Source organism: Lipotes vexillifer, unplaced genomic scaffold (assembly GCF_000442215.2).
Source record: "Lipotes vexillifer unplaced genomic scaffold, Lipotes_vexillifer_v1.1 scaffold2136, whole genome shotgun sequence".
In the NCBI taxonomy this organism is placed as follows: domain Eukaryota; kingdom Metazoa; phylum Chordata; class Mammalia; order Artiodactyla; family Lipotidae; genus Lipotes; species Lipotes vexillifer.
In genome coordinates this window covers 296,082-314,959 of record NW_006792995.1, presented here as the reverse complement: position 1 = coordinate 314,959, position 18,878 = coordinate 296,082, and the positions used below count along the sequence as shown (strand labels likewise).

The following is an 18,878-nucleotide window of genomic DNA, read 5'->3' as shown; positions in this document are numbered from 1 at the left end:
GGAAAGAAACACCTTTTCCTCCTCTTACTTGAGAGATGTGATAAATGTTCTTCACAGGGAAGAAACTATAGTAGCTCTTAACCTAGGTGCTATAATTCTACAAGTCAATCCTCACCCCACCCACCTCTCCCCCACCAAAAACCTGACAGTTTTAAAAGCTACAGGAATACATGGATATTTAGAATTAAACGTACTCAAGGCTAAATAGAAATATTTTAAAAGTTCAAAAATAGCATTTTAGTGTGAACAGCTACTCTCTATGAAGGAAGATCATAACCTTAAGAGTAATTTGTTTTGTGTAAGGATGGATAACGTGCCAGTGGAGGTTTTATATAATCAGAAGTCAATTTCTCTTTGGATGGGCTTTTCAAAACTAGAAACTAGAGTAACTTCATAATTACCTGTCCTATTTCACCAAAAGTGTCTGATTGAAAAAGTGCATGTTCCCATCCCCCGTCCCCAGCCCCACAAACCTCTCTGTTTGTCATCAGAGTTTAAATATCTATTAGCTTGTTTACCTTCTTTCCTTTCTTTTTCTTCTTTTTTGATAGCTTACTTCCAAGTGTAAAGACTGGCTCCAAAGAGTCCACTATATCAAGGTCCCACACTTCAATAACGGGGGTCATGTTTCCCACAGCAATGTAATTTCCTACAGGAGGAGATGATATACTTATGATTTAAAATACAACTCCTAATGAAATACATTACACTTCAGATTAACTGAGTCATGGCTTAGAGCAGTTTCTCTCAAACTTTCGCATGTGTGTACACCACCTGAATGTTGTTAAAATGCAGATTCAGTTTCAGGTCTTGGGTGGGGCCCCAAAACTGCATTTCTAACTGGCTCCCAGGTGATGGCAATGCTGTGCTGCCGTCCTCAGACCACAATTTGAATAACAAGGGCCTCCCCGTCCCAGGGTCCTCACTTATGTAATGAGAAAACCCTTCCTACCTTCGTAGACTGTTGTGAGGATGAGGATTTGATGAGATCGTGAATGTGAACAAGCTTTGCAAACAAGATATAAGGTATGAGTATTAACAATTTTTATCCTTGTTAAGAAGTATGCAGGGGCAACTAGTACTGTGCAGCTATGGCCAAAGGGTCTAACACGAGAGCCCAATTCTTTCTTCATTTTGGTTTACCTTGATGTTTTCTGAAAAGGGTCATGCACTAAACTCTAGCTGGTAACATCAGACACACCATGCCAGTTTATAGGTTTGGGTTTTTGGGAGACCTTCACACAGTTCTGCAGACCCAAAGCTTCCAGGCCCTGTCCTTCTGCCTATAGTGGAGCAGTAACCTCCTTAGCCTGTCCAAAGTCTGGAGACACACAGACCCAAAACAATTAAGTGGTTGTGTTTGGAGAACTATATAACTTCAAAAAATAACATTAACTTCATAAAACATCAATAATTATGAAAACATTCATTCAAAATAGGTAACTTATGTGGCTAGGAAAAACACACAGGAGTAGAACCATCGAGCAGTCTCAAGTTTTCTAATTACCAGTTGAATCGTCCGGGCTAGGATCAAAATTCAGCCATTCCACACTCAAAGGGTATGCAGACAACAGGATATCATGGTGGACATAAAAAGAATCTTCTTCTTGATTATAAACTGAGAAGATTGGGAAAAGAGACTTTATTACATCAGAATAAGAAATCATATCCCACTCAAAAGAAAAGATTCTCCCTTTTAAACCTATGGGAGACACTTGCTTAAAGTGAGACATATTTTATGATATTACAGACATTCCAAAGTATTTACTGCTAGGCAAAAATTTTTCATGTCAAATATATTCCCAGCGCCTGGTGTGCCCCAAAGGGGAACAGGAACACTGACAGAGAATTGACATCTGCCTGAATTTTCCATCTGCATGTTCCCCAGCTAAAATGGTCCTACCTTCTGGTTCACCAATTACAGAAAACAAACGAGGTCTCCATAAGAAGTACTTCATTATTATTTTATCTTTTAAAGGTCTATCTGGTCATAAGTAAAGAAGAACAAATCAGCACTGGAGAGAAATAGCTCATATTTAGAAGTCTAAATGCCTGTCAAAAATTGCTTCTTTAATATTTATTGTTAAAATCAATAAGAAGTCTTTTAAAAATTATATAATGAAACACTGACAAAAATAGAGCCCAAGTAGTCAGAAATTTCCCCCAATATGTTTTTTACTAAAAAGAAGCAATGTTAAGATAAGCTAAGGATTTAAGAAAAATTCTTCAGAACACTGCATCTGGGACAGATCTTGGGATCAGCAGATTCCATGTAATGCTCTATCACATCACTTTATGATAAGAATGTGTTCAAAATGATTAGGTTGTGGCCCTGCAAGAACCTCAACTATGGTCAATGTACTCAGCTTACATTTTAAATAAAAATGATGACGCCTTAAAATAATCTTCTTTTAACCATGACAGATTATTATTCAGATTTGATTTAGAGTGCAATTTTGAAATTATTCTTGAACAGAGATACACTAGGTAATCTGGAGATTCACACCAAATCCAAGTAAAATATATCGTTAATGACCTAACCTAGAACAACGTAGGAATACAACTGCTTTACTTCAACTTCTCAGCTCCTGTCTAAGGCTCACGAGATTCAAAGGAATGACTACAGTAAATTCTCAAATAAGAATCAACGATGACAAACCGTAATAGTTGCAATATTTTGAAATTAGAATTGGTCTTTTAAAAATTCCACCATCATGGTTTACATTTGAAATATGTAAATAGTTCAAAGATAATTAGGAGAATAACTTCACATTGACATATTTACTATTTAAAGCTTTTTTGACTTTATAAATAGATCACAATGGGCCATGGAATAAAAATGGCCTGATTGATAGGCTTCCTGAGGGCAGTCTTAAAGACTGTGAAGAAATCCAAGCTAAAAAATGGAGTAAAACATTAAACCCAAGGGTTTTAATTTTCAAACTGTGTAACTGTGTTTCCTATAAGAAAAGGCATTAGCCTATTAATCTCTTTAAAGCTTCAAAATTTTAAGGCAGATGAACAGAAGAGTGTTGGGGAAGGAGAGTATCTGGGCACGAATGCACCTGTCCGAGGACATGTGCACACAGGAAGGGGCAAAAAAAAGAAAAAGGGAAAATATGGAGGCGGAATATTCCAGATATCTTAAAGGTCTATTTTAGGAAAATAGTCATTAATGTTTGTTGAATTAAGAAATAACAACATTAAGAAATATCTGATTTAAGAATTCCAATAAAAAAGAAAAATTCAAATCATTGCCTACTTCAGATTCAAAGTACAGCTGACCCTTGAACAATGCAGAAGTTAGGGACGGTGACCCTCTCTCTGCACAGTAGAAAATCCCTGTATAACTTAGAGTCCACCCTCTGTATCCCAACCAAACTCGCATCGTGTAGTACTGTAGTATTTACTATTAACAAAAGTCTGCATATAAGTGGATCTATGCATTTCAACCCTGTGTTGTTCAAGGTTCAACTTTATTCACCTCTGGCTTTAGTGCAAACATTCTCTGCACCGAGAAAGGCGACCAAAATGTTTTGGTCTCTGAAGAAAAATGTGGGCCTCTATGCTGAAATTTTATGAAAAGAATACAATGTTTTGCAAAAGGGGATCTATTTGAAATGACTCTGAAAAAAAGCAGGATAAATTATATTGAGTGTAATCTTTGCCACATAAAGAAAAAGCAGCCAGAAAGCAAACTGGAGTAAAGAGCCAGGGTAAAAAGTTACCCCAGGGTAATGAGATTATAATTTTTTCTTGCATTTTAAAATTGTTTTACTTCCAGGTTTTCTCCATTGAGGGGAAAAAGTTAAAAACTGGCAAAAATGTTTAAACAAAAGATTAAAAAAACCCAGTTAGAACCTTCCAGGTGACCTATTTCCGTAAGTAAAGTACCAAACTAACACATTGGACTACACATGCCCAGGCACAATAACCAGGAAGTCTGATTTAACTAGGTAACCAACTTAAATGAAATACAGAAGGATCTGGTGCTTAGAAATCCATAATAGTTACTCTGACGGTTGTTTTAGTATCACTTAAATAGAAACCTTTTTAGTAAGGGATGTATCCCACTTACCATGTACCTCTAAATTGCACTGGTCCTGTTCAGCTCTGCCACAAACTATGAGATTGTCATTGGGCTTAACCAAGAAATCTTCACGTTCGTACTGCTCCTAAGTGGAGAGAGAAAAAGTCACTGACTAGAATCACATATTTGGGAAGGTTTTTCAAACACTTAAGGAGCATAATTAGAAAAGCCATATAGATATTTACCGTATCTTTCAGAGTAACATAAGGATCTTGATCATTACTCCCATAGACTGTAAGACCCAAAAGAGATTCACCAAGAGTTTCAGTATCTGTAAGGATTCATAAAACAAAATGAATAAAACAGTCATTTTGACAAAAGCATTTGTCCTAAGGTATTCCCACCTTTAGACTTAGATCCAACCATCTATTTCATAACTAACACTGGATCATCCACAATTGGGAAAGGAAATAGTGGATAATAATAAATAGGAGTAAAGCCATTTATATTTGGCCCTGGAATGCACATCTGATAGTCTTGGAATACACAATCTTCCATTAAAAGAATCAAATCAAACCAAGAAACTCCCTTTTAGAAAATGTTAGAACTCTACTCAGATCCTCTAGTTTGCTCCTTGTAATCATTATTCAAAAGTGCTACAGAGAGGTGGCCTCGCAGACCTGGAAGTAAATAGCTCCCTAAAACACTGGTATCAACACAATAAATTAAGGGTTGCTTGGTCAAATAAAACTGAAAAATAATGAGTCTCATAAAGTTAAATAGGTTTCTTTATTGCAAGATGTCTCATAACCACTGATATGCTAACTTGCCTAAAGAATCTGAAAGAGAGGATACTACACGCCCTTTTCACCAAACTTACCCCAAAATGGCATTCTTTTATGGCATGTCTGCAAAGGTGACACAGAGTAAACCCCGAATAACATGAAACTCAGGAGAAGGAAGGTACTCTTTTTTTTTTTTTTTTTTTTTTTTTGGAAGATACCCTTAATTTTCAGGAGAAGCTACTTTAAGGAGGCAGGGCTAATATGTCTTAAACATCTGACAGGCAACAGAGATGGGAATTTCTACTGGATGAGAAAGACAGAGTCAATACTCTGCAGGGTATAGAGAGTATCAGGGAGCAGTGTCTGAATGGCTTTTCTCCAGGCTGGTTAGCTCTTCTTTCTCTGTATTCCCATGGCCTCTGTCCTAGAAGGATGGAAGCCAACCCAGAGGGGCCCATAACCCAGAGTCCAATGGAAAAAACTATCCCCTGCATCTAGTGAAGTACACTGAAAAGCATGAAGGCTTTAGAGCCAGAGAATGTTCAAACCTCAGCTCCATTAATCACCAGCTGCATGATACTGGCAAAGCTATTTCATCTCTGTAAGCCTGTTTTCTCTTCTGTAAAATGGAGGTGATAATTCCTCTCTCATTGCAGGTAAAGAAAAATGAATTACAGATTATCATAACCACTACTTGCAATAAAACATACCATACTGACATTTTTTTGTTTTTAGATCTTAGAGGGCGGAACTGATTTTTTAAATCAGTTTAGGAAACATGCTGTCTTCCTTGAGCCCGATTATTTGACTGACATAAAGGACAACAGATTCTCAGAGTAAAGCTTTGGTGGAACACTAGAAGCATGATCTAACGCACTGAGTTTGTGATTAAAAACCAGTAGAAGTGGGTGAATTCTAACCTGGGTCACCTTCCTCATCATATTTATCTAAGGCGTACTCAGCCAGCTCATCATCATCCAGCGTCCTGTCATCCTCTGGGTCGCCATCCTCCAGGGGCTCCTGAGGTCGGGCCTGGGTACGGGCACTCTGCATGCCATCTTCTGAAGGATCGCCTGTCTCCTCTTCATCACTGCCACCTTCTTCTCTATGCCAATGAAAAAATAAAAAGTAAAAAGATCACCCAAAAGGCACCATTCAATAACAAGACCGCCTTGTCGTCATCGTTTAAGATTTACATTTCCTCTGGACTTTACTACAGGCGTCAACATCCCAAAACTTACTGTAATTTTTCCTTTGCTTCAGCAATGAGACGTTTCACTTCTTCTTTACTAAGCTCTACCTATAAAAGACCAAACATTTCATTATGATATATTTAAGGAAATCATTTTAAGCCTTTGGATTAAAAAGAAGTTTACAAACTAACATAAAACATAGCTTCAAAAGACATCAAAAGTCAAATGGAGTTTTCACAGGTCCTTACAAATTAAGATCCTTCTCACCTAAAACTGTTAAAAAAAAATCATGTTCGGTCTGCCTCTCCAGTCTTTTTCAAAAAAGACAGACTTGTGTAAACTGGCTTCTATGAAACCCCATCTCATTTTCTTCCACTTATCCCAACTCCTTGGCCGCTTCTCCCCATTTTTCCTGTGGATATTCCTAAACAAACCACCCTTGCCTTGGTCCTCTGCTCTTTCCCCTGGTATCCCTGCCAAGTATTCACTCATTACGCTGTCACTTCCTTGCAAAACTCATTCATTCTCAAGACTAAAACCACCATCTCTGAACAGATTACTCCAAACTTTCCCTTCTCTAGCCCTGTATACTGTAGTTCCATTTTTCCAATTGCCTGTAAGACTCTCCTCTTGGACATCCTGTTCAAAACTGAAGTCATTCTCTTTACTTAAAAACTGGCATTCCCTCACCTAATCAATGCTTCAGTACCTTTTAAAAACGCCCGCATCACTGCTAAACTGTAAGCTCCTTGTCACTGTGTTTTCTGCCCATGGTAGGGATACCTGATGATAGATGATGAATCAAACAATCATGCAGTTTGTGCTAAAAGGCCTTTAATAATGTGGAAATCCTCTTGGGTGATGACGTTCTACTGTTAGCTCCAGAAACTAAAGGTTCTTAAGTTTAATCAAAGGATACTTATTTTTCTAATTTCTCTTATTGATTTGAGTTTTCCTTTCTGGGACTTTGTAGAATAAATTCAATCTCTTCTTCCTATAAACTCTTCAAGCAATGTTTCCAAATTTGTCTGCACATTAGAATCACATGGGGGAATCTTTTAACAATTTCAGGCTCTACTCCAGGCTAATTAAATCACAACACTTGGGAGCTGGTATTTTTTTAAGCTCCACAAGTGGTTCCAATGTGTAGACATGTTTGGAAATCACTGTCTTCAAGTATTTGAAAGGCTGTATGTTCCTTTTAAACAACAACTCTTACCTCCTTCAATAATTTTTAATATGAGATGGTTTCCTGTCCCTATTCTACATATACCGCACTGAATGCCTACTGTGAGCCAAACACTGGAGAAACTGGTGAACAAAACAGTCTGGGCCCTGGTGAAACTGGCTCAGTAACATTGAAACAAACACTCCCCTGTCCCTATTTCTTTCATAGCATTTATTCCCACTGACAGAGTATCATATATGCATGTATCAACTCCATAAAGGCAGGGACTTTTCCTGCTTTGTTCATGCCTATCCCAGGACACTGAACAATGCCTAGTACAGAGAAAGCGCTTCTTAAGTATCTGTTGAATAACTTAAGTAATCGTCTCCTCTGCTAGGCTCAGTCTCACTCCTGTAGGCTTTCCCTTCATGACGTGTCGCGTTTACCTCGCATCCCCACTGCCACATCAACATCGCACTTGGACTACTGCGAGAAATTCCTAATTCAACTCCCAGCCTCACGACACCGTGGTCTCCATACCAGCTTTTCTACACCACAGCTTTCATCCAGTTTATCCTCTAAACGCCGAGCGGAGGAGTGGAAAGTGGAGTTTCACATATGTGCCCCCTCTTCCCCTCATGCCTGGAAACGCACTGGGGTGGTGGGAGACGACGTGGTGTCGTCAGGAAGGCTCTGGGGGAGCTCCCCTTCCGAGCAACACCCCGCCCCCTTCCAGCCCGTGAGGTCCACGTGTTTGCGAACTGCGGGTGGCGCTGGGCCCGGGGGAAGGGACCGTGAGTAGGCGGGGCCCCCGATCCCAGGCCCAGGAGTCCCAGACCCTCGGAGCCGCAGCCCTAATCATGACAAACAGGCCACAGCGGGCCTCACCCCGTCAGTCCCACCAGCCGCGCCAGGGCCGCGCGTTCCGGGTCCAGGTCCCCAGGTGGGGCTGACTCAGGGTGCTGCAAAGAGGCCGCTCCCCCTACCTCGGAGCGACCAGGCCTCACCTTGTCTGGCGTCTCTTTGGCCACGCCGCAGCGGACCCAGGCCACGCACGTCACCTGGCGGCTGCGGTTCATCATCCTCGGCGCAGCGACGCCTCAAGCTAAAGACTTGGCCCCAGCGGGTCTCGAAGCCACGCCGCGCTCGGGTCCACACGCTCCCCAACGGGCTCCGAGAGGCGCCTCGGCAGAGCAAAGGCGCGGGGCGCTGGTTCCTGTGGCGTCGGCGCCCGCTTCTGACGTCATTCGAAGGCGCCTAAACGGGAAAGGGGTGGAGAAAGGGCTGGAAGCTGAAGCAGCTGGGCGAGGAGTCCACGTGGTGTGGACTGTGCTGTGTGGGATCATGTGAATGGGCTCTACAGGACACCTGTGACGGTGTGTGCAGGCTTCGTGGAAGCAATGACTAAATAAGTGAAAATGGAACTGTAGGGATCAGAGGCAAATTTCCACCGACCTTTATTTTGCCTCCATAGACTAAAAGCTGACAAATGGTAGAGGTTTTAGGTTTATTTTTAAAGCTTTCTTCAAAATGAATTTATCTTTTTTTCTTTTCCTGCCGAGCCGCGCGGTTTGCGGGATCTTAGTTCCCCAACCGGGGATCGAACCCGCTCTGGCAGTGAAAGCGCTGAGACCTAACCCTAGGACCACCAGGGAATTCCCCCGAAATGAATTGATCATTTCAAGGAGATACTTCCGCCCTTTATATTTCATTACATTCTTGGATGTTACTTATATACTAAGTATACAGTAGTGGTTGTAGCTAGCAGTAGCAAACACAAAGTGCTTGATAGCATCTTAAGTGCCTTACATTAACTTGGTTACTTCTTAACCCTGTGTGGGAGGTCTTGCTCCCATTTTACATATGGGGAAACATTATCTTTCCCAAGGTCACACAGCTAGTAAGTAGCTAGGATATGAACACAGGCAGTGTGACTCTACATGCTGGCTATAATCTGTCAGGTTTCTCAGCTAAGGTCAGAGTCACCTACTAGAAAATGTCAGTGGCTGGAGACTTTAGAATGGAAAGTCTTAGCATTGCATAAAGGTCTAGGTTTTGATCTTTTTCTTGGCTGTGTGACCCTGTCCAGGTCATTTGCCCTCTCTGAGCTTCCATCTCTCTCTTCTACCTCTGAGACAGGCAAGCAAAATCAGGAGGGTGGCTGCTATGGAGAGAGAGTGGTGGAAAAGGTGAACCTGCAGCATGTGGTTTGCCCTAGATTCATTGTCAAAGTGGGCTGCCCACCTGTGGGGTCAATTTGTGGGCACTTTCGCAACACATTTTTCTTACATACAATATTTTGCTTGGTTCTTGCAACAATGCTGGTGAAACATCATCGCGCATTACCTCCATTTTAAAGGTGAGGAAGTTCAGTGATGAAAAGCCTTTACTGCTGTGAGATCACACACAGTTAGGGACCAAGAGAGCTACAACTAGACACCGGCAACTCTGTACACTCAGATGGATGCCCGTGGCACTTGCGCGGCCTGAGAAGGGATCCTCTCAGGTGTGAACTGCTAATCCTTAGGGTTGGCGGACTGTGTTCAGCTCTTCCAGGGCTCTGTTCATCTCTGTAGCTTCTTTGCTTTCAGCCCATTTTGAAAGGTGGTATGACAGGTTCTATTTTTCAGAAGTGGCTGCAACAATATCTTTCCTTCAGACATGTTCTTCCACAATGTGATCTTGATGCTCTCCCATCAAAACATGGAGTGTAATTCTATCCACCCCCCCCCAATCTCGAGTTTGGATAGGCTTATGACTGTTTTGACCAATATAGAATATGACAGACATTCCAAGGTTAGGTCATAAATGGGATGCGGGTTTTGCCTTTTTTTTCCCCCGACACACTCATGTTTGGTGCTCTGAGCTGCCATATAAAAAGTCTGACTACCCTGAGGCCACTATATTGTGAGGAAGCCAAACCACGTGGAGAGGCCACATGTGGGTGCCCCAGTAGACAGTCCTAGTTTTTGAGTCAACCCAGACACGTTAATGAAAGAGCCTTCAGATGATTCCAGCACCCAGACACTAAATCCCTCACCCCCAGCCTTTATGAGTTTTTCCACCTGAGGCCCAGACACCGTGGAGCAGAGATGAATCCTTCCCACTGTGCCCTGCCCCCAATTTTGACCCCCCCAAATCTGTGAGCATAGTTAAATGGTTGTTTCAAACCATTAAGTTTTTTTTATCCTTCCATAATTCTTTATTATGGTAAAATATACATAGTATAATCTAATGATTAGATTTACCATTTTAATCATTTTTAAGTGTATAAGTCAGTGGCATTAAGTACGAAACCACTAAGTTTTGAGGTCATTTTGTTTTATTTTGAGGTCATTTTAAAATGCAGCAATTATACCTGGAACAGGCAAGAACCTGGGCTATATTTAGAACAGAGCACACGAGCTGATATATATAAAAGGCTGATTTATTAACACCTGGCTGGGCCTAGTCAGGTGTGCACACCTGGTACGCGGGAGTGGGATCATATTTGAGTATTTGCCTCTAGATCTGTTTTCTCTGGGGGCTGCCTTCTTCAGAGCCAGCTGCTGCCGCATGATGGCGCCTGGTGCAGAGTGGGTACTTGATAAATATTTGTTAAAATGGATGAATAAATTAAATAATAGAAGGTGCAGCAGGGCTCTGGCTACTTTGGGCTACTAAACGTATACTCTTTTACTGGGCTTAGATCTGACATTCTGCCATTTCAACCCAAGCTGTGAATTCCCTTTAGAACTGAAAATCCAACTGCAGTTGGCATCATTAGTTCCTTATTACAAGAATAGAAAGAGATTGAGCGTAAGTAGTTCCATTTCTAAGCCTGATTCTTAGGCACACTGATGAGCATATTTAACTCAGAAAAGTCTCTTTGCCAGAGGCCAGAAAAAATGTACTTGGTAGCATGTTGGCTAGTCTTATAGCTAAAGGTCCCAGAGGATTGGACCCAGGCCCATGCAAGGCTCTCACTACACCCTCTAGCTCAGTGCCGGGTATAATTAGGCTCCTAAACATGATTTCAGATTGGTCCTGAGCCAGGGAAGGGAGTGAAGTGTGTGGTACCCCCTCCCCCATTACACTAGGCTCTATTTCTTGCCTCTCCTATAGCTAACCCTGCAATACTAGCTGATAAGGAGTGGAAGGAATAATAATAGCAACCAGTTACTAAGTGCTAGAGGCTTCTACCACAAACAGATTTTACAGTGACACAAATTTATTTTTCTAGAACTGAACTTTTTTTTCCATTTTCATGAAAATAGGAACCATGAGGGTTTTGTTAGTACAGCAGAGCCAACACCTAGCATGGTGCCTGGCACAGTAAATACTGTAAATATTTGTTGAATAAATGAATGATATCAGAGTTCTAAACTGAAGTCCAGAGACATCGGGCAACTTGCCTAGTGTCACACGGTAAATGGCAACATACCGTGCTGACTTTTAGCACAGAATCCTTTCCTCTATGCCTCAAGTTTTCCGGTAGATGCATTCATTCTTTCATTCATTCATTCATTTGCCTGTCGGGACTCTTTCGGTTGCAAGTGACAGATAACCCAATTCTAATTGCCTTAGGCAAGAAATGGAATTTATGTGCTCGGGTGACTCAAGAATGCAATGACATAAATGGCTTCAGACTCAGCTGGATGCAGGGGCTTAACCCATGTCATCAGGATTTGACCTCTCTCCCATCTTCTGTCTCCATCTTCCAATGCCTTGGCTAATTTCAGGCCTTCAGCAGCTTCCAGCTTGCAGTATCCTTACTACTTGCAATCCTAGCAGAAAAGCACTTGCCTTTATCCCTGCCTCTCTCTGCCCCATTTGTCTCTTCAGTTCTGGAATGGTCACTTGCCCATTCTTGAAGCAGTCACTGTGGTCAGGTGAAGGTGATGTTTTGCTTGGCTGGGGCTGAGCATGTGTCCAGCTCTGGAGCCAGGGAAGGAGTCAGCTGTCACGTGGCGCACGTGAGTGGGAGTGGGGAAAGGAGAGTTCTTTAGAAGAGAATTGGGATGCTGCTCCCGTCAGTGGGCTGGAAGGAAGAACCAATGCTCAGGACATTCATCAAACGTTTTCTCTGCCATCTTTGTGCAGAGCTCTGTTTGAGAGACAGGGAGCTACACAGATGAATATGCCATAGTCCTTCTCCTGAGAGGAGTTTATACTCTAATGGGGGACTAGAGGTGTAGAGTCAAGGGAAAACTAAGATGTGCAAGCACATGTGCTTGCAGCAGCCTGATGGCTGACTCACTCTCCCTGTTCCCCGTCCAGATGCTAAGTGACAGCTGAGGTTTCTGACCCCTTAGCTTCCACCAGAAACTCCGCATTTCCCCAAACCCTTCCTCCTTTATGCCACCACCATCTCCACCTCTTAGAAAAAAAAACCTTTCCTCAGGTTCAAGGAGTAGTTCTGGGTAACACTTCAGTATTTGTCTTAAATTGAAACTTCAATACCATAAGGTTTCTAACTCCAGTTCTACCTGGGTTTTCTGCTCCAATTTCTCTCCAGGTGACCAGCTGTGTGGTATTGGGGTCCCAATCCCAGACATGAGGCTGGAGCAGAATGAACAAGGAGGAGACAGGTGGAGAGGCGGTGGGCAGCCAGATGGTGACAATCTTGCAATTCATGGTGAGGGACACTGGGGGCTGTGAGTAGGGGGCATAGGACAGACAAAGGGCACATCTAACTTATGTTTTCATGCCATTCGATCTCCTGTGTGTAGAACGCGTGATGCGGGGGGAGCAGAGTGAATGTGGGGAGAACCATTAGGAGGCTACTGTATGGATAATCTAGGGGGAGATGGTGCCATGTGGACTAGAGCATGGCTGACTGTGGGATGGAGGGAAGTGGGGAAAGTCCCCATCTCCTGATGGGAGGGTCTGTAAAGAATTGGTGGCTGTATGTAATTTACCACAGATGAGAAGACTGAGGCCCAGAAAAAGGATGAGACTGATCCAAGACCACACACCACATATGGGTCAGATGCGGGTCAGAGCCTGCGTTTTCCAACTTCAGTCTTATGTGGCTCCCTCCACACCCACACAGCCCCTTCTAGAAGAGAAGGCAGAAATGTATGCCCAGGGAAGAGCGAAGCGTCACTAAAGCCCCAGATGGAAGAAATCAACCACATCCCAGCCATCTCAAGCCCCACCTAGTGGCATTAACAGAGATTTCTGAGGAGACAGGACTTTATTTCCATTTTCATGAGAACAGGGATTGGGAAATGGATCCAGCTGTTCACAAGAAGCAAAGAAAGGAAGGGTGGGGCAAAGGTTTTGATCTCCCCACTTCAGGGTGCCAACAGAGAAATGACTTGACTTTAAAGGGTCCAGGAGACCTTTAAAGTCAAGTTCTGGGCTCCTCTGGCCAGCTTTTGGCAAGCATCAGTCATCACACCAGTCAAGCTGAACGCACGTGTTTTTCTTGTCCACCAGACTGTGCCTGATCCCTCTTAGGATTCCCAGAGCTTGGTGGAGAATATATGCTAAGTGAATATTTGAATAAGAAATGGGAGAATGATATCTCTGGACCTCTGTTAAGGATGGAATGAGTAGAATGATGTAGTTGTTGCCTGGCTATGAGACATTCCAGAAGCAGAGTCATCAGATCCTTACAGGGTTTGTAAATCCAGTGTTCACTGCTGTTTCACCATACTTAGCACAGAGTAGGTGCTCAGTAAATATTTATTGGATGAATGGATGAGTGAGTGAACGAGTAAGCCTCCTCCATCCCTCACATACCGGCCAAATTCATGCTGTCCTCTGGAAACAGTTTGAGAATCCCCTGAATGTATCAATGGGAGTGTGGCTCCACCTAGTGGATACTTGAGGATTGTGCCTGGAGTTTGAACATTTTGCCCCCACTTGTTCCTGAACTGTAGCTTCTCTAATTACTTGTCCCCACTTCACCCAGTTTGGCACGGACCACCATGTATGGCAGTCTAGCCCTGCAGGTGAGCAGAGCCTATATGCAGCCCTGAAATGAGCAATTTGAGAAAGATGCTGTTAGAGGATGGAGGGGACCAGCTATATGAAATGGTTTAGAGTGTCAGAAGTTGTGCCCAGAACCTTGGACCAAGTGTCCAGAAGACTGTCACTAGCTTGCTGTGTGGCCTTTGGCAACTGACTTGCTCTCTCTGAGCTTCAGTTTTATCATCACACAGCTGTGTACCCCTTGTACCCCTGCGCTAACCTTCAGATCCCAGCACAGCCTCACTGGACATGTGGGGACCACCTTGCCCATGTTACAGCAGAGGAAATCTGCTTTAGATTAACTGAGGAGCCCAAGGCCTCACAGCTAACAAGGGTGAGAATCAGGATTTGAATTCAGATCTGTCTGACTCCAGTGCCTATACTGCTGGCATTGCACTGATGCTTTCTAAAGCCATTCGATGGTTCTGCACATCTTCTTGAACCTGTGTCTCTCCTTTTGAGAGGCTGTATATCAAAAGACTTAACGGTGTGGCCCCTGGAGCCAACCTCCCTCAGTCTGAATCCTAATTTTACTTACATACCTGATTCTATGAACATACCTACTGGTAAAGCATGTGACCTTTGGCAAATCACTTGATTTCACTCCATTTCAGTTTTCCCATCTGTAAAATGGGATTGACGACAACGGATATTTATTACTTAGTTAACTCAGAATACTACCCAGGATACCCAGTATTTATATGTTTTAACTATAAATATATAGTTAGCCATATACATATATACATATGTAAGTCTTTATATGTTTTAACTATTATTTTCGGCCTTTGAACTTTTGCTGCTCCTAATGACATAGCTTCAAAGAGCTGTAAATTTAGATCTTTAATATTTTTCCAAGTAAAGTATATTTATAGCTACAGAGACACACTAAGACTGAAGTGGAGAAAACTTTCACTGTGCACCTATAAGGTCGTATCCCATTATGGGACAACCTTGTCTGTAGGGTACTATGAAATAATACATGAATTTTATAGATGTTTTAATAGCACAAGTATATTGCATTCTATTATTCCAGGGTAGAAATATTAATTCCTTATATGCAAATATTTAAAATTAATTGATATTTTTGTAATCTTGTTGTTGCCTTTCTTCATTTTCATACCTGGAGCTTCTAAAATGGACATGACCTGGGTTTCTCTTGACCTCCCAGAGGCCCCGATCTATGCCAGCGTACCAGGGTTGGAAGAAGCTAAACCCCAGAAATCCCTTTGGAGACTAAAATATAAATGAGGGGCTCTGCCCTCCAAGGAGGCCGTGTGGTGACACAGCTGAGTGGCCAGGACCTGGCCCTGGGGTGCGAAGCAACCTGGGCTCATCACTTAAGCCTGTTCATGCTGACTTGCCTGTGATCCAAGAAACTACGGGAGGAAGTTCTGACCCAAATTCCTTCGATACCACCGCGCTGAGTGGTGAATGGAGACTCAAACCCATCTCCCCAGAGCAAAGCTTCTCAACCTCATCGCTACTGACACTCTGCGGTGGAGCCTGTCTTGTGCATTGTAGAATGTTTAGCAGCATCCCAGCTCTGCCACTAGATGCCAGCCGCACCCTCTCTCTCTCGCGACACCAAACATGTCTCCAGACCTTGGCAAATGCCCCGGGGGGTAACCTCACAGCCCCCTCCCCTCGTTGAGAACCACCAGCATAGAGTCACATGGAGGGAGTCCATGGCAGGCGGTTTGCTAAACCAGCGCTCCCCAACCTTTTTGGCACCAGGGACCGGTTTCGTGGAAAACAGTTTTTCCACGGACGGGGCGGGGGCGGGCGGCGATGGTCCAGGCGGTAATGCGAGCGATGGGGAGCAATGCGGGGCGGCAGATGAAGCTTCGCTCGCTAGCCTGCCACTCACCTCCTGCTGTGCGGCCCCGTTCCTAACAGGCTGAGGGCTGATACCGGACCGAGGCCCCGGGAGTTGGGAACCCCTGTGCTAAACCAAGTCCCAATCACGTGGTTAGTGCCTCTGGTCAGATATTTTTGGAAAAGTCCCCGATGATGGTTTGTGTACAGAGGTGGTTGGGCTGGGGGAGGTTGGCTGTGGCTTATCTGGGTAATTAATCAGTACTCCTTCTCTACGCTGCATTGTAGGCAGGGCCTTGATCTCCTTTGGATGAAAAGAATTGCTTTTACAAAAAAGCAATTTTGCAAAAAGCAAAAAGATCATGTTTCATGAATAGGTATGTAGAGACATAATCTAAAGGCTGAAATCCTAGGAGTTTAGGGCATTCTGTAAACATCGTAGTTTCTTGTTTTAACTTTTATGCTCTCAAAGGACATTTCTAAGGAAGATGTTTGAGATTGTCAGCCCCCCCACTCCTGCCCATGTACCCTTGAAACATCCTCTTTCAAGCCATCACACTTCCCTCCCTTCAATTCCCTTCTCTGCTCCTGCCCCTTGAGTGGCTTGTCTGTCCCACATGGAACACAAGCTGCTTTTGGCAAATCTCAAGCATGCATATGTGGTTTTATAAAACGCCCTTAGCTTTCTGTGTCATCTCTCCCCAGAATGGAGTGATTTATACCTAATGCTTGGTAATTCCTAAAGTTGTCAGCAGAAACAGGTGGCTGGAAAGGACGATTGCTTATATATATGGTGTTCCAAAGCTTTCTTCACAATATGCCCCTGGTGAGAGACAGCAGGAAAGAAGCCACTCTGAAGGGAAGGTAATTTACCAGACATTCTGCATCAGACTTGAAAAACATCTCACACCTCTAGTCAGGGGAGAAGTGATTGGCAGTAAAAAAGTGATGCACAAATGACTATCAGAAAACGTCTCTGAGGGACTTCCCTGGTGGTGCAGTGGTTACGAATCCACCTGCCAATCCAGGGGACAAGGGTTCGATCCCTGGCCAGGGAAGATCCCACAAGCGGCAGAGCAACTAAGCCCATGTGCCACAGCTACTCAACCTGCGCTCTAGAACCCGCGAGCCACAACTACTGAGCCCACGTGCTGCAACTACTGAAGCCCACGCACCCAGAGCCCGTGCTCCGCAACAAGAGAAGCCACCACAATGAGAAGCCCGCGCACTGCAACGAAGAGTAGCCCCCGCTCGCTGCAACTAGACAAAGCCAGCGTGCAGCAATAAAGACTCAACGCAGCCAAAAGAAAGAAAGAAAGAAAGAAAGAAAACGTCTCTGAGAACACAGAGGTCTTAAAATGACTTACTACAGGACTTCCCTGGTGGCGCAGTGGTTAAGAATCCGCCTGCCAATGCAGGGGACACGGGCTCGATCCCTGGTCCGGGAAGCCGCGGAGCAACTAAGCCTGTGCACAACTACTGAGCCTGTCCCCGACTCGCCGCAATTAGAGAAAAGCCTGCGCTCAGCAACAAAGACTCAACGCAGCCAAAATAAATAAATGAATAAATTTATTTTAAAAAAAGACTTATTACAGCAGAACAAATAAAACATTAAAAAAATTTTAAAATATTTATTTAATTATTTGGCTGCTCTGGGTCTTTTTTTTGGGGGGGAGTTGTTTTAATTTTTTTTTTTTTTTCATTTTTACCTGCATTGGGTCTTCGTTGCTGCACGCGGGCTTTCTCTAGTTGTGGCGAGCGGGGGCTACTCTTCGTTGCGGTGCACAGGCTTCTTATTGCGGTGGCTTCTCTTGTTGCGGAGCATGGGCTCTAGGTGCATGGGCTTCAGTAGTTGTGGCACGCGGGCTCTAGAGTGCAGGCGCAGTAATTGTGGCACACGGGCTTAGTTGCTCCGCGGCACGTGGGATCTTCCCGGACCAGGGCTCGAACCCGTGTCCCCTGCATTGGCAGGCGGATTCTTAACCACTGCACCACCAGGGAAGGCCTGCTCTGGGTCTTAATTGCCGCATTCGGGATCTTTGTTGCGGCATGTGGGATCTTTAGTTGTGGCATGCGGAATCTTTAGTTGCAGCATGCGTGTGGGATCTAGTTCCCCAACCAGGGATCGAACCTGGGCCCCCTGCATTGGGAGCGCAGAGTCTTCCCCACTGGACAACCAGGGAAGTCCCATGAACAAATGAAACATTTTAAAGGTCTTCTCCCACATCCCACCCTGGTCAGCTCCCCAAGTTCTGACCATTTATAGATGGTCTTTTCGGGCGTTTTGGGGTATCCTTTGCGAGATGCCTGATGCAGTCACAGCAGCTTGGGAGATGCTGAGCAGCATCTCAGACCCCAGTGCGCTCAGCAGTCACCTGGGCCTCCAGTTAAAATGCAGAGTCCAGGGCCGTAGGTCTGGGGTTGGGGGTGTGGGATTCTACATTTCCCACAAACTTCCAATGAGGCTAATGCTACTGTCTGTGGAGCCCACTCAGAGAAGCAAGGGAGCAGAGCACTTCTTTTAGAGAGAGCTGTATACACTTGCACAGGTGGAGAAGCAGGGGTAAAGCAGAGTCTACGACTTGCCCAAAGTTGCCAAAAACAGCCAGAGTGAGTGAAATGTGGGCCGGTGCTCTCGGCTCCTGAGTTGGTGGTGTCCACGTCTCTCCTGTGCTGTCTTCCTCATTCCAAGTAGAAGCAACAGCAGAAGGCGCAGTAGCTGGACTCTTTCCTCATTGGACACTTAATGGGTTTTACCCAGTGATACACATCCTCAGCTCATGCTGCATCCTGCCCGTCATCCACTGCCCTCCTTTAACACTATCGAGCACTGCGTACTGAAGTGACCCCTACACACTAAGTCAGAAACAAAGGCCGGTCCGTCTAACCCCAGGCTGGCACTGAGGACACCTGCCTACAGCTCAGCC

General features: G+C 44.1%; 1 protein-coding gene across 1 annotated transcript in view; it reads right to left on the bottom strand.

Annotated features, from left to right (window-relative positions):
• The window catches only part of PWP1 (PWP1 homolog, endonuclein), a 21,250-nt gene extending 12,871 nt beyond the window's left edge, over nucleotides 1-8,379 (bottom strand). Inside the window, exons 1-7 of the mRNA XM_007466191.1 lie at nucleotides 8,184-8,379; nucleotides 6,057-6,115; nucleotides 5,736-5,920; nucleotides 4,276-4,361; nucleotides 4,079-4,175; nucleotides 1,508-1,618; nucleotides 519-649 (exon numbers count right to left, since the gene is read on the bottom strand). Coding sequence (XP_007466253.1) covers nucleotides 519-649; nucleotides 1,508-1,618; nucleotides 4,079-4,175; nucleotides 4,276-4,361; nucleotides 5,736-5,920; nucleotides 6,057-6,115; nucleotides 8,184-8,258 — 744 coding nt within the window. The 5' untranslated portion in view covers nucleotides 8,259-8,379. The remainder of the gene's footprint in view (nucleotides 1-518; nucleotides 650-1,507; nucleotides 1,619-4,078; nucleotides 4,176-4,275; nucleotides 4,362-5,735; nucleotides 5,921-6,056; nucleotides 6,116-8,183) is intronic.
• Between the last annotated feature and the right edge of the window lie 10,499 nt (nucleotides 8,380-18,878).